The 15,802-nt window shown below is 37.1% G+C and overlaps 1 protein-coding gene across 1 annotated transcript in view; it reads left to right on the forward strand.

The window, feature by feature from the left end:
* Rsrc1 (arginine and serine rich coiled-coil 1) overlaps positions 1-15,802 on the forward strand; it is a 337,535-nt gene that overhangs the window by 71,788 nt on the left and 249,945 nt on the right. Inside the window, exon 4 of the mRNA XM_047565430.1 lies at positions 10,544-10,723. Coding sequence (XP_047421386.1) covers positions 10,544-10,723 — 180 coding nt within the window. The remainder of the gene's footprint in view (positions 1-10,543; positions 10,724-15,802) is intronic.

Here is a 15,802-nt window from a genome sequence, read left to right on the forward strand (position 1 = left end):
GTGTTGGGGAAAACTGTGAGAGAGCTTTGGAGATAAGGGTTTTGCAGCATTAATTGGCTCAGTTGGGAGGAGAGAGTGGGACAGCAGGTGCTGAACGGGGGTTGGGTTGGGTGCTTATTGATAGAAGGCCTTAGTAATCACTTTCTGTAGCTTTACTACTTTGGGGATAGTAGAGCGATTGCATTCTGGTTTCTTTGGGAAGGCCAGTGTCTCCTTAGCCCAGTTCTTATACCACCTCTTAATGCTGCAAAAGATCCCCTTTTACTCTCAAGAGGCTTGAAGGCTTGGATGATAGGTGATTTGGTCTTCCTCTTCATAGCTGCTGAGGGTTACCTGTTGAGAAGACCTGGATTTTAGCCCTTCAGATTATTATTCACCTTACTATATCAAAGAAATACAGTGAAATTTGAGTAATGCATAAACCAAATTTAAGATTTTAAAAGTCTCTCAAAAACAGAATACTGCTCTTTATTGGGTTAGCTGTGGTATGAGGGAAACGTGTTTCTTATGCTTCTGGTTCGGATCTTACAAAGTCACCCACATCAGTATGCCCCTCAGTTGCTCTTTCTCAGTGCTTGCCTTTCCTCTAAGTCACTTGTCCAGTAGCTCACAATTTTTTATGTACTATTATTTAACCTTCACAGTAAGGGAGTTACTGTTCTCATCTTACTCTCATTTTGCATAGAGAGGAAACAAATGCTCAGAGAGGAAATCAATTGTTTGAGGAATTATTTTTTAACTTAATATTTATATAATTTTGAGTATCTTAATAACAGATACATTTAGTTCTGAGGGTACCACAAAAAATGATTTTACCAAAATCCTACCTCATCTGTAATCTGTAAGTGATTGTACATTTTGTACAACTTTGTATTTTTCAGGGCAAAAGAGGCAAAGCACTAAGAAAAATTATATTAGATATTTATTCAAAAAAGAAAGTTTATTAGAGTTTAAAGTAACTTACCCTTTAAAAGTTTAATTTGATTCATATCTATTAGTTGTACAGGTTAGTGGAGTTTACTGCATTTACACAGTGTGCATGGACCAACTCCAATCTCCCTTACCTCCCCCTTCCCCCTTGCAGCCTGTGCTAACCACTCTTCTACATTCAGGTAACCATATGAGACCATAAGCAGTGGTTGTCTTTCTGCGTCTGGCTTGTTTCACTTAACATATTGTCCTTTAGCTCTATACATTTTGCTGCAAATGACCTAATTGAATTTTTCTATAGGGCTGAATAATATTCTGTATGTATATATCTATGTGTCTCACATTTTCTTCAATCATGGTTGATGGGCACCTAGGTCGGTTCTTTAAGTATTGTGTATAGTACAATACACATGGACCATGCAGGTCTCTCTTCAGTATGCTGATTTTGTTTCCTTTGGATATATACCCAGAAGTGGGATAGCTGGATCATGTGGTAGATACACTTGCAGTTTTTTGAGAAAGGGCCATACTGTTCTCCAGACAGTTACACTAGTTTACGTTCCCACCAATAGTCTGTGAGAGTACCTTTTTCTTTATATCCTTGCCAGCATTTGTTTTTTGATAATAGCCATTCTAACTAGGAAGGGATGATATTTTATTTTAGTTCTGACTTATATTTCCCTAATGGCTAATGATATTGAACAGTTTTTCATGTATTTTTTGGCCATTTGCATTTGTTATTTTGAGAAGTATCTAGTTAATCATTTGCTCATTTTAAAACTGGATTACTTGTTATTTTTTTTTGTTGTTGTTGTGGAAGTTTTAAAGTTCCTATATATTCTAGATTTTAATCTGTCATATGAATAGTTGGCAAATAGTTTCTTCCATTCTCTAGGTTGTCTCCACTGTTGTACAGAAGCTTTTTTAGTTTGATGTAATCCCATTTGTCTGTTTTTCCTTTTGTTTCCTATACTTTTGGAGTCATATCCAGAAAATCAGTACCTATATCACTGTCTTAAAGTGTTTTGATATTTTCTTTCAGTAATTTTAGAATTTCATGTCTTAGATTTAGGTCTGTGACCCACTTTGAGTTGAGTTTTGTATAGGATGAGAGCTTCATGCTTCAGTCTTCTGAATCTGTAGTTCTAATTTTTCCTGTATCATTTATTGAAAAGACTATCATCTATAATTAATATTTTTTGGGACTTTTGTTGAGAATCAAATGGTTATAGATGTGTGGGCTTAATTTTGGGCTCTCTGTTCTGTTCCATTGGTATGTGTCTGTTTTTATACCAGTACCATGCTGTTTTGCTTATTGTGGCTCTGTAGTATGTCTTAAAATCAGGTATTGTACTGCCTACAGCTTTGTTCTTTTTGTTTAGTATTACTTTAACTATTCAGGGTCTTTCGTGCTTTCATGTGGATTTTAATATTGTATTTTCTATGAATGTCATTGGTATTTTGATGGTGATTGCATTGAATCCTTAGATCCCTGTGGGAAATGTGGACATTTTAACAGTATTAGTTCTTCCAATCCTTGAATATGAAAAGTCTTGCCTTTTTTGGGGGGTGTGTGTTTTCTTAATTTCTTTCATTTTCCTTGGTTAAATTTAGTCCTAGGTCTGTCTTATTTAGTAGGTACTGTGAATGGGATTTCTTTCTCAGCAATCTCATTACTGGTGTACTAAAATGCCACTGAGTTTTGTATGCTGATCTTTGTGCCCTGCAACATTCCTGAGTTCACCCATTGGGGTTTAGTGCAGTCTTCAGGGTTTTCTGTAGACCGCATCACATCAACTGCAACAGGGATGATTTGACTTCCCGCCTTCCTATTTGTGTGCCTTTTGTTTCCTTCTCTTTCCTATTAGCTTTGGCCAAGACCCCCAGTATCCTATCGAATAAGCATGGTGAGAGGATGTCCTTGCCTTGTTCCAGGTGTCAGAGGAAGCACCTTCAACCTCTCCCCATTTGGAAAATTTTGGCTGTGGATATGTCCGTCTGGGTGTAATCTGTTCGGAGTTTCTTTGATGAAACGAAGTTGAATTTTATCAGATGCTCTTTCTTCATCTCCTGAGATGATGGTGTGATTTTTTATTCTTCATTCTGTTGGTGTGATGTTTTACATTATGATGTGCTTATGTTGAACCGTCCTTGCATACCTGGAATAAATCCAACTTGATCATGACGAATGATGTTTTTGATGTGCCATTGGACTCGATTTCCTAGTAATGCTTTGAAACTTGTGTGTTTCAGTTCGTTAGAGATGTCGGCGTACAGTTTTGCTTTTTTGTCTGATTTTGGCATCAGGACAGCACCGGCCTTATAGAGGGAATTTGGAAGGCTCCCCTCCCTTTGCAGCCCTGGTGCCGTCTTTGTCGGGGATGCATTTTTCTACTGAACCCATGTCTACTCGCCATTGCTCTGTTTCTGTGTTGTGTCTTCAATTTCAGTAGTTATGTGTGCCCAGACATTTATCCATTTCTTCTAGTTTTTCCAGTTTGTCCGGTGTCAGTTGTAATGCCTCCTTTTTCATCTCTAGTTTTATTTATTTGGGTCTTCTCTTTTTTTCCTCTCAATCTAACTCAAGGTTTGTTGACTTTATCCCTTCAAAAAACTCAGCTCTTTTGTTTCATTGATCTTTTGTGTTATTTTTAGTTTCTATTTTATTTCTGCTCTGACCTTTGTTATCTTTTTCTTTCTACTAATTTTGGGTTTGTTTTGTTCTTGTTTTCCTTGGTCCTTGGTTTGCATCTTTAGGTTATTTGAAATGTTTTTAGTTTTTGGTGTAGGTGTTTATTGTTTTATGCTTACTTCTATAGCCCATGAGTTTTGGTATGTTATCTCTATTTTAATTTGCTTCGTGAAATATTAAAATTTTCATTGTGATTTTGTATTCATTGAAATAATGCTTCATTCAGTAGCATGTTATTAAGACTCCATAAATTTTTATAGTTTCTGATTTTTTTTGTTAATTTCTAGTTTTATTCCATTGTAGTCAGAGATGATATTATGATTTTGATTTTTTTAAAAAAATTGTTGCGATTCGTTTTGTGACCTAATGTATAGTCTGTTATGGAGAATATTCTATATGCTGATAAAAAGATTATATTCTCCAACTGTTGTTTGAAATGGTTCATAATTATCTGATAAATCCAATTGATATATAGTATAGTTTAATTGTACTCTTTTTTATATTAATTTTGTTTGAATGATCTGTCCATTGATGAAAGTGTGGTGTTGAAGTCTCCTGTTATTTTATCTGATCTTATCATTCCCTTTAGATCTAATCATATCTGTTCTATAAATTGACAGCTCTGGCATTAGGGGCATATACACCTTTACAACTGTTATATCTTCTTTTTGGATTGACCCTTGATCATGATGTAAGGACTGTCTTTATCTCTTCACTGGCCTTACCTGACTGAATTTCCACAACTGATGACCAGAATCTCATTAATAAAATTAAGCTAGTATACTGTATGTATGAATACATATATTGTATACATTGGGTGAGAACACAAAAGACTTGCCCTGTTTTTATTGTTATTCTTTCTTTTAATGAGAAAAATTTAAGTTTTTATGGATTATTGTCCAAAGATTTTAGGAATAATCCATTTAATTTCAGTGTATCCACATGTAATAGAAGATTTAATCACAATAGGAAAGCATCTGTAGGGACAGTATGTTGCGATTATAAAACATTGATGTGGAATGATAGTTGTGTCCAAATTTTAAAAAGTGTCAAAGAATCAAGAAAAGTTTTCAAAGAATCTTGGAGAGAAAATGGTTAGAAACTTAAATTCACTGGAGACAGGAATTACTATAACTTCTTAGGATCACATTGGAAAAGATGTCTGTGGGTCGATGAAGCAGGCTTGCTCTGGGCTCAAAGGGAGATGCCAGTAGTGTGGAGGCAGGACAGACCCTTTCATTGCTCACTCACCCCCAGGTGCTTCTCTTTGTGACTGTGAATGCACATCAGGACCCCTCACTGCCTTGGCTCCCTGTTCTACCTCCCTCCATTATTCTTTGGTGATTTGCTCTTACTGTTTTCTTTTTGTTTGATTGGGCTAACTGGGGATTCATTCATTTCATTGATATTTTCAACCTACCAAATTCTGGTTTTGTTAGCTTTTTCTATTTTTGTTTCACCATTCTTGCTCTTTTCTTTAAATTCTTCCTTCCTTTAACCTACTTCGCTCTTCTTTTTGTAACTTCAGAAGGAAAAATGTGAGGTATTGATTTTGTCCCTTTCTTCTTTTGATACCTAAACATTTAAAGCTATTAATTTCCCTCTAAATATTGTTTTTGCCATAGCACACACTTTCTCATGTTGTATTTTCATTGTCATTTAGTTTAAAATATTTTCTGGTTTCTCGTGTGATTTCTTCCTTACCCATGAATTAATTGAAAGTCTATTATTTAGTTTCTATATATCTGGAAAGTTTTTACCTGTCCAATTGTTAACTTTCTAATTTAATTCTGTTTGGTCACATAAACATACTGTGTATTCCTAACTATGAATTGACCCTTTGATCATCATGAAATATTCATTTTCATTTCTGGTAATAGTCTCAGTTTCTGAAGTTTAGTTCAAGATTTAAGTCTACCATTTTGTTCTTTACTTTATGTTTGTCTCCTATGTTTTTTGTTTCTCTATACTTTCTTTCCAGCCTCCTTTTGGATTAATTATTATTTTTACGAATCCTTTGTAGTTTATCATCAGCTCTTCAGCTATTCTTCTTTTTTCTTTCCAAACATCCAAATTTCCATCTGTTCTTTTTCATCAACCTGCAGCAGTGTCTTTAGGGTTTATTGTAAAGCATTGCCACTGTGGATGTTTAGTTTTTACTCTTTTATCTTTAAAATGTCCTTGTTTTAAATTCATTTTCCCCCCAGTGGCAGGTGTCAAATGCACAGCCTTGCAAGGGCCACAGGGCTGCCTGCCGTTGAGCTGCATACACCCCCGGCCCTTTATTACTGTTCTCAAGAGGTGTTTTTCTGGGATATAAAAACTGGTCTGACTTATTTTCCCCTTTTACTATTAGTCAGGTTTGGCCCTACTGTGACCAGAATACTTGACACAAACAACTTAGAAGAGGAAAGTTGTGTTTTGGCTCAAGGTTATAGAGTTTCCAGTCCCCATTGACTGGCTCACACCGTGAGCCTGAGGTGAGGCAGAGCATCACGTTGGAAGATGTGGTGAAAGAGAGCTGCTCGGTTTGGGGAGACAGGGAAAAGAGATAAAGGGTCTGGGGACAAGACAGAGTCCCCGGGGCAACCCCTGGGGATCTACTTCCTCTCCCGGGCTCCACCCTGCCTGCAGTTTCTGCCGCCTCCCGTGGTCCATTCAGATTATCATCATCAGGTGGATTCATACATTGGTGTGAGTAGAACCCTCGAGATGCATTCACCTCCCCAGAGTCCCACCTCTGGACGTGACTACATTGGGGAACACGCCTTCAACACATGAACTTCTGGGGAACACTCCAGAGCTGCATGATAACATCAACCATTTTAAGAATGTCATTGCGCTGTCTTCTGATCCCGGTTGTTTATGACAAAAAGGCCGCAACAGTAAGTCACGTTCTTGCTCCCTTGTAGGTAATGTGTTTTTTCTCTGATGTTTTCAGGAGTCTGGTTCACCTTCAGTCTAGTCTTCATCAGTTTTCCTATTCATGATCTTCATGCTTTTCTTACTCGGAGTTTGTTGAACTTCTAGAATCTCTGAATTGTTCCCTCACTAAATTTGTAATTTGTTTGACCATCAGTTAGATAGTGTTCTGCTCATTATTTTCTCTCTTTCTCTTCTTTTTGATCATCATTGGGGACGGAACTGAGGAACACTCTACCTCTGAGCCACATCCCAGCCCTTTTTATTTTTTGTTTTGAGACAGGGTCTTACTAAGTTGTGGAGACTGGCCAGGAACTCCCAGTCCTCCTGCCTCAGCCTCCTGAACTGCTGAGATTGCAGGCATGTGCCACCACACTAGCTTCATTCTGTCTTTTCTTCTTCTGGGTGTAAATAAATGTGTTAGATTCTTGAATCTTTTCATACAGATCTCTCAAGGTCTTTCTTTTTTAAATCTTTTTTCCTCCTCGTTCTTCTGATTGGGTAATTCTGTTTGATCTCATTTTAGGTACACAGATTCTTTCTTGTTTTCTTCAATTTGTATTTCATCTTATTCAACATAATTTTAATTTCAGAAATTATATTTTTCATTTATAGAATTTCTATTTTTTTCTTCCTTTTTTTTCCCCCTGAGATTGCTTAACTTTATATTCATTCCAAGCATAGTTATGCTTTACTGCTTTAAAATTCTTCTCTGCTAGTTCTGATATCCAATTCATTTTTCAGTTAGCCTACGTGCACTACCTTTTTTTAAAAATTAGAATGGAGCACATTTTTACCTATGTTTTTGAATATCTAGTAATTTGGATTTTATCCTAGAAAGCGCAGATATTATACTTTGAATTGTGTTATATTCTTCTTAACAGAATCTCTTTTTTAATTTTTTGTTTCAGCAGGAAAATAGCTTAAAAATAAATTTGAAATTAAGGTTTCAAAAATTCTCTGTCTCTGGGGATAGCTGAAATTTTGGTTCAGTGTTTTATTCTTAGTTATTTGGAGTCTGCTCTTCATATGCTGATTCAGAATTCAGCTGGAGATTTGGATGGAGTCTGCATACAGAATTTTTGGGTCCCTCCTTTGGCTTCTTTTTTTTTTTTTTAAACAGAATTTCTCTCTCATTTACCTGTTACAGTGACTTGCTCAAGGCAGTCTTCCCATTTTTTTGGGGATAGAAAGTGTTCTGACTAAATTGGAGTTTTTTCCATGATGCAGACTTAAACGTCCCTTCAGAGTCAAAACTGATAGTGTTGGCAACTTCCCCTTTGCTGTTTCATTTCTCCACGTGTTGGCCCCTGCAAAATATCCCTGCTCTTATTTGGTCTCTCTCCAGTGCCTTCATGGGTTCTGTTTATCTTAACTTTTTTTGTCTAATTAGTTATACATGATAGTAGAATGCATCTTGACACATCATAGTAATGGAATATAATTTCTCATTCTTCTAGTTATACATGGTGTAGAATCACGTCAGTTGTGTAATTGTGTATGTACGTAGGGTAATAATGTCCAATTCATTCTACTATCCTTTCTATTCCAATGCCCCTTCCTCTCCCCTTCACTCTCATCTGTCTAATCCAAAGTACCTCTATTTCTCCCTAGCCCTTTGTCCCCATAGTGAATTAGCACCCACATATCAGAGAAAACATTTGGCCTTTGTTTTTTGGGGAATTGGCTTATTTTACTTAGCATGATATTCTTCAGCTCCATCCATTTACCTGTAAATGCCATAATTTCATTTTTCTTTTAAGGCTGAGTAATATTTCATTGCATATATATGCCACGTTTTCTTTATCCATTCATCTGTTGAAGGGCATCTAGATTGGCTCCATAGTTTGGCTATTGTGAATTGAGCTACTTCAAACATTGATGTGACTGTATCACTGTAGTATGTTGATTTTAAGTTCTTAGGGTATAGATCAAGGAATGGGATAGCTGGGTCAAATGGTGATTCCATTCCAACTTTTTTGAGGAATCTCCATACTGCTTTCCTTAGTGGTTGCACCAATTTGCAGTCCCACCAGCAATGTATGAATGTACTTTTTCCCCCACATCCTCGCCAACATTCCTTGTTGCCTTTTGTTTGGGGGGGGGGAAGGAGGCTACTGGGGATTGAACTCAGGGGCACTCAACCACTGAGCCACATCCCCAGCCCTATTTTGTATTTTATTTAGAGACAGGGTCTCACTAAGTTGATTAGCACCTTGCAGTTGCTGAGGCTGGCTTTGAACTTGTGATCCTCCTGTCTTAGCTTCTTCCTGTATTCTTGATAATTGCCATTTTGAGTGGAGTGAGATGAAATCTTAGAGTAGTTTTGATTTGCATTTTTCTAATTGCTAGAGATGTTGAACATTTTTTCATATATTTGTTGATTGATTGTTTTTCTTCTTCTTGAAGTGTCTGTTCAGTTCCTTAGCCCATTAATTGATTGGGTTATTTGTTTTATTGGTGTTGAGTTTTTTGACTTTTTTGTGTATTTTGGAGGTTAATGTTCTATCTGAGGTACATATGGTAAGGATTTTCTCCTTTTCTGTAGGTGTTATTGTTTCCTTTGCTAGAAGAAACTTTTTAGTTTGAGTTCATCCCATTTATTGATTCTTGATTTTACTTCTTGTGCTTTAGGAGTCCTGTTAAGGTAGTGAGTTCCTAAGCCTGCATGGTGAAGATTTGAACCTACTTTTCTGTAGCGTTGTGAGTTTGGAATAGGTTTTCTCATCTGGACTGTAACCAGGACCTGAAATCATTACTTCTTAGCTCATAGTGTATCCTGCCCATCCATTTTTTACAGAGAATAGTGGAATTAGAGTAAATGAACAGTCTTATTGAAACAGAAATGAAACAGGGTTAAACAGACAAAGAAGCAGAGATTGCAGGACTAGGGAAAGCTCTGTACTTATATTGTATCAAGCACACTTAGTCTTTTGCATTGTCTGAGTAGTTGTGAGTAATTAAGAAATGATTTGAACTTTGTAAGATCAGATTTGTTGCAGGGAGTGGTGGTGCTGTGGTTCCAACTACTGAGCAGGCTGGGGCAGTAGGGTCACTCGAGCTCAGAACTTCAAGGCCAGACCTGGCAGCATAGGGTGACTCCATTTCAAAACAACAGCAAAAATCAAACAAAAAGATATTCGCTTGGGAATACTTTTCGATTGAACCTTAATTTCCTGCAGAGTTGATAACATATATTTTCTCATATGTCATTTTTAATGAGATAAATCAATAGAGTTTAATGTAACAAAGAATGAAAACAGCGATGATTTGAAGTCAGATTATACATTGCAGTTAACCTTTAAGAAACTGTTTTGGGCCTGTGATCTCAACCATGTGGGAGGCTGAGGCATGAGAATCACAAGTTTGAGGTCAGCCTGGGCAACTTAGCAAGACCGTGCCTCAAAATAAAAGATAAAAAGAATTGGGAATGGAGCTTAGTGGTGAAGTACCCCAGGATTCTATCCCCAGTGTCAAATAAAAAAGAAAAAAAGAAAGCATTTTGTTGAAGTACAGAAGAAAAATATTCACAGTAGGCATTCTCTTCAGTGCAGTGATATAATTACTTTAGTAATTTGCAACTTTCAGGATCCACTTATAGGTCTAATTATGTTACAGAATAAATGACAGATTGTATCAACCTTGTCCATTGATAAGGCAAATGCAGAAGGCAGAAAGTTGGGGAGGAAAATGAGAAGCAGTAAAGCATAGGCCGAGAGAAATAATCCTCTCACCTTAGAGCAAGGTTAAAGACATTACTTGTAGACTGTGGAATGAAGACATGAAAGTGGTGGAATCGTATTAAATATGGTAAGGCAGCAACCCTCAGTTGTCATTGTACCTGACAGCACCTACTCATATAAAGTCATCTTCAGATGCTTGCTTCACAGTTGTTCAAAACTAAAACTAAACATTTCTTCCAAATAATTTTAAAATAATTCACTTTTAAAAATACAGAATGTGCACTAAAAATTTCTTCAATAAAATGTGCTTGCTCAGGTCCAGGTCAAGACCTCGGCCACGTTCCCACAGTCGCAGCAGTGAGAGGTCCAGTCACAGAAGAACCCGCAGCCGGTCTCGGGATCGAGAGAGACGGAAAGGCAGAGACAAAGAGAAACGGGAGAAGGACAAGGACAAGGACAAGGGCAAGGACAAAGAGGCACACAGCAGCAAACGAGGGTGAGTGGGAGCAAAGCCCGTGCCCCAAGGGCACTGTGGTGCCCAGCAGCACACAGCCAGGTCTTCCTGCTCTAGCTACTTCCTCTTCCCACCCTTGCAGCTCAGTGGCTGTCAGAGTGGAAGAAGGCAGTGAGAGAGGATGTGCAGAGAAGGAAGAAAGGATCAGGAAAAGTCAACTCATGGTTTTGTGGCATACTTTTTTTGCAGGGGAGGTACCAGGGATTGAACTCAGAGGCGCTCAACCACTGAGCCACATCTCCAGCCCTGTTTTGTGTTTTATTTAGAGACAGGTGTCACTGCGTTGCTTAGCATCTTGCTGTTGCTGAGGCTGGCATTGAACTCTTGATCCCCTGACTCAGCATCCTGAGCCATTGGGATTACAGGTGTGTGCCACCGTGCTTGTCCGGTGCATACTTTCATTTTCATTTAAAAACATACTAAGTCCGAGAAGCAGAAAACAGCAGTATCAAAGTTTAATATGTATGGAAAAACTTACATCATTCTTTAGGAAAATTCCACATCCTATTTCCTTATCATGAATATGTGTTCAAAATTTGAAGACAACTTAGTAATTAAAAATATCTAATAACTTACTGAAAACTGTTAGGGGAAAGAATAAAGGTGAAACAGCGAGGGAACCATGTGGTTTGATTTTTTAGTACAGAGTCGGGTTTTGGGCAATATTTGGATACAGGGGTATAGAGGTGTGTTAGATCATTAAAATAACGATACTGATTCTGTCCATTTGCAAGCTGAATTCCACTTGTAACAGCTTGTCAGGTTAGCAAATGTTAAAAAGAAACTGAAGTGTTAGCAGCTCAAGTTTATATCTTCCTGTTTGTTTTATTCAAAATTGGCATTGGGGGTCTTTCAGTCTATGAAGTAGGACGTTTTGGAATTTATCCCCCTTCCTCAGGTTTTCATATCTGTGTGGATAAGTTTCCCTTAGAGTTTCAGTGTAGAAGTGCTTCTCTTTATCTGCTTTCATTTTTAATTTAAACCAGAATCTGGGATAAGGTTTCTTGAGATCTTAATTCTGTGAAAAATTATTGTTTATGGAAGTACAGGATGTGAAGCTATTCTCTCACCCATTTCACAGTTGTCTGTGTGTATCTGTGTTTCCACATTTATAGTGAAATTACAGAAACCTACCTAGATTGTTGGATTTTCAAAAATCTTTGAAACATTTGAGTGTAAGTTTGAAAGAGGAGAATACTATTAAGTAATTCTATCATTTCACAACCATGAATATACATTGAGTGGTTGTAGCCTTACAGAATTTTGAGTTCTATACTAGTTTTAAGGGTTGTTTTTAAAACTTTAAAAAAAGTTTTCTAGGTATAATTATACATAATAGTGTGTTTCATGGTGACATATTTACACATGCACATAACCTAACATTTCATTCCCTAGTTCCTTCCTTGACTCTCTCCCCTTTCTCCCTTGAATTCCCTTCCTGCAGTCTATTGGTCTCCCTCCTGTTTTCATGAGGTCCTCCCCCACACCCCACATCCCTGTTTTTTTTTTTTTTTCTCTCTCTAGCATTCACGTATGAAAGAAAACATTTGATGTTGTCTTTCTGAGTCTGGATTATTTCATTTAAAATGATGCTTTCCAGTTCCATCTGTTTTCTTGAAAATGACATAATTTCATTCTTTTTTGGGGGAATACCAGGGATTAAACTCAGGGATACTTGACCACTGAGCCACATCCTCAGCTCTATTTTATATTTTATTTAGAAACAGGGTCTCATTGAGTTACTTAGTGTCCTGCCTCAGCCTCCAGAGCTGCTGGGTTTGTAGGCATGTGCCATTGAATCTGGCAGTAATTTATTATTTAAATACATGTTTATTTCTTACACCCGATTCTAGGAGCCATTCACAACTTATATTCTTTTATCATTCTGAGCATCTTATGCACATATCAGTAGTTAATAAATATTGGTTATCATACGTGAACATTCATTCATTCATTTGTTCACTTTTTTGGTCAACTGTATTTAAATGCCATTGTTTTCAGGTAGTGTATTAGTGTTAGGGACATAATATAGTGCTAGAACTACTTGGAGCTTTTATGCAAGTGGAAAGACAAGCAGACGTAGGAGGTAAGATATGCAGGCAACCATGGTGAAGTCAGATGTGTGTTCCAGTAGGGAAAGCAAAAAGACCTGTGGAAACCTCGTGTCAGGTAGGATGCTTTTGACCATCAGTAACGAAACCTAACTAACAACAGCTCAAACCCAGGAGTCAGCAAACTCGTGAAGTGCTAGGTAGTAAATACTGTAGGCTTTCTGAACTGTATGGCTTTTGTTGTGGCTATTGATGAACTTCACTTGTGGATAATACTAAACCAACAGGTTTTATTCCAGTAAAACAACATTTACAAAAATGGGCAGCTTGCTGGGTTTGTCTCAAGAGTTGTCATTTGTTAATGTCTGACTTGAACTGGGGGTGCACTTATTGCTAATTAAGAAGCAGTGTGAAGAGGAAGCCACAGGCCAGTCTCAGCATGTTGGCTTTCACAGTCTTCTTGACACAGTTCTGTTTGCAAATATCCCTGTAAATGGTAAGCTGGTTGGTTTGAACTAGACCGTGTGTCAAAGAAGGGCTCTCAAAATTGATGTTTTCATGCTGAAAGGAGGAAGAAAGGGGGAGGAATGTTCCATGGGAGATGAACTTCATATGGAAAGACTTGACAAGCAAGGGAATATAGCAAGTTGTGGAGTTTGGAGTTCTTCAGATGGTGGGAAACCAGTGATGTTTCAAGTAGAGGAGTGATATGATCCAAGTCTCTTTGGGATATGAATAAAATGCTTGACTCTCAGTGGAGGTAATAGTGATAAGCATCTAAATTCTAAATGTATTTTCTCAGTATCAGGAATTTTGCTAAGCAATGGCCACGTGTTATCTCAGTTAATAACTTGATGAGGTAGGTGCTCTTAATATCCCATTGCAGTAGAAGTTGCTGAGGCTTGTAATCATAGAGCCTACATTGGCAGAGGCAGGTTTCCAGCTCAAGTTGTTGAACAATTGCACATTATCCTAAGTACTCCATGATTTTGAGAAGCCAGCATTAGTAGAAGACTGGTGCTTCCTTTTCCCCCTTTCTCTCCCTTTTTTACTTTGCCACCTCTGTATTTTATCATTTTATTTAGGATTACACTTAATTTTATTCACAATTTCTATGATTTTGTAAAATTTGTTTTAGTGACAGTTTCACTAACCATCTCTAGATGACTTTGAAACAATGTATGGGTGGAGAGAGGAGATTTCACAAACATTCTAAATAGGACTTACATACTGGTTTGTAGTGATTATGCAATCCAGTGATGAGCATTTTATCTTACGCCAAATAGTCTAAATACTTCTTCACATGTGAAAAAACAGCCCATGCATGGGGATCTTTGTTATATCAAGTCAGTGTGAAAATGTCAATATCAAATATTTTTTGATGGACCATAAAACTTACATTTATAAAGCACAGAGAAAGGAGAGTAAGTACAGTAATGGTAAAGCAGCTAAATCTTACCATTAAATAAAAAAAAAATTATAAATTGGGAAAATTAAAAACGAGAAAAAGGAGTGTTTAAGCAACAATCAATGTGCTAAATACTGAGGAGAGTTTTTCAGTAGACATTGGAGTTAAAAAGATATAAAATTAGGTAATTTTGAAAAGCCTTTATCAAATAGCAGATATAGTTCTGAAAATATCTGTAACATTTGAATGATCATAATTTGTCTTATAATGTCATAAGTTAATTGACTTGTTTATTAAATACTATAGAACATCTTTTATAGACTTTTCGAAAAATCGTTAATGAATATTTGAAGAGCCACCAGTGACATTCTGTTATTTATTTTGAAATCATGGTGTCATCCTTAAGATAGAATTTTGGATGGATTATATTTTTATTTTTTGCACCGTTAGGGACTAACCTCAAGGGACCTCTATGCCTGAATTATACCCCCAACCCTTTTTATTTTATTTTGAGTCAAGGTCTGGCTAAATTGCCCAGACTGACCTTGAACTTCACTTGGATTACAGGATTACAGATTAAATCTATTTTTAATCATGATTTAAATTACTAGTTGGAACAATTTGGTTTAAAGCATTTGTTGTCTACTGCAGTGGTTTCAATGTGTCCTCCAAAATCCATGTTAGAAACTTGACCCTCAAGCAGTGATCAGATCCTAAGGGCTTCACCTCAAAAGTGGATTCATGCTGTTATGGCGGGAGCTGATTCCTTCCAGGAGGCATAGGCTGTTCTCCCCAACCCCCAGCCCTCTCCCATCCTCTCTGCCTGTCTGCCATGGGATCATAAAGAAGGCCATTGCCAGGTGCCAACCCCTGGATCTCAGACTGCCCAGCCTTCAAAACTTGAATCAGTACATTTCTTTTCATTCTGTGGGTATTCTGTTACAGCAGTACAAAATGGGCTAAGAGGCTCACTGGAGATCTTTCTCCTTAATTTGAGTAAGTTTAGAACTGTCAGGAATATAATTTAGCATTCTCCTTTATGGTCTGCTACTATGAAAGACTACTTAATTTCCTCATTGGCTTTTTATTGGATGAACACTGTTCTCAGAAAAGTCCTATTTAGACTTCTGGAATGTCTTGGTCAAATGCTTGATTTATTCATTCTTCCTTTTTTCTTTATATAACTTTCTGAAGCTTAATACTTATTAAGAGAGCTAAGAATTTCCTTTTGAGTATTCAGTTTATTCTTCTGTAAAATGGGGATAATGTTTCTTTGAAAGCTGTGCTAGAAGTAGTATGTATAAGAAGACTAGTCCCATGTAGTAATCAGGCTTTATAGATATATATTAGTTTTGGCTTTAACCTTGGCAGTACTCCAATGTCTTCATCTTAATGTTTCATATAATAAATTCCCATTGATAAGGTTTTTTTCCCCCTGCCTAGAGTTTGGCAGAAGATGTTGGAAGTGATTTGTGAAAGCTGGACTCTGAGCTTTGACAGCAGTTCCATACTTATAAAGCCTGTCATGTTTTCCCTTACCTTTTATTTCCTTATGCAGCAGGAAGTCATTTATGCTAATTTACCCCTATTTGCATATAGGTT

Source organism: Sciurus carolinensis, chromosome 9 (assembly GCF_902686445.1).
Source record: "Sciurus carolinensis chromosome 9, mSciCar1.2, whole genome shotgun sequence".
Classification (NCBI taxonomy): Eukaryota; Metazoa; Chordata; class Mammalia; order Rodentia; family Sciuridae; genus Sciurus; species Sciurus carolinensis.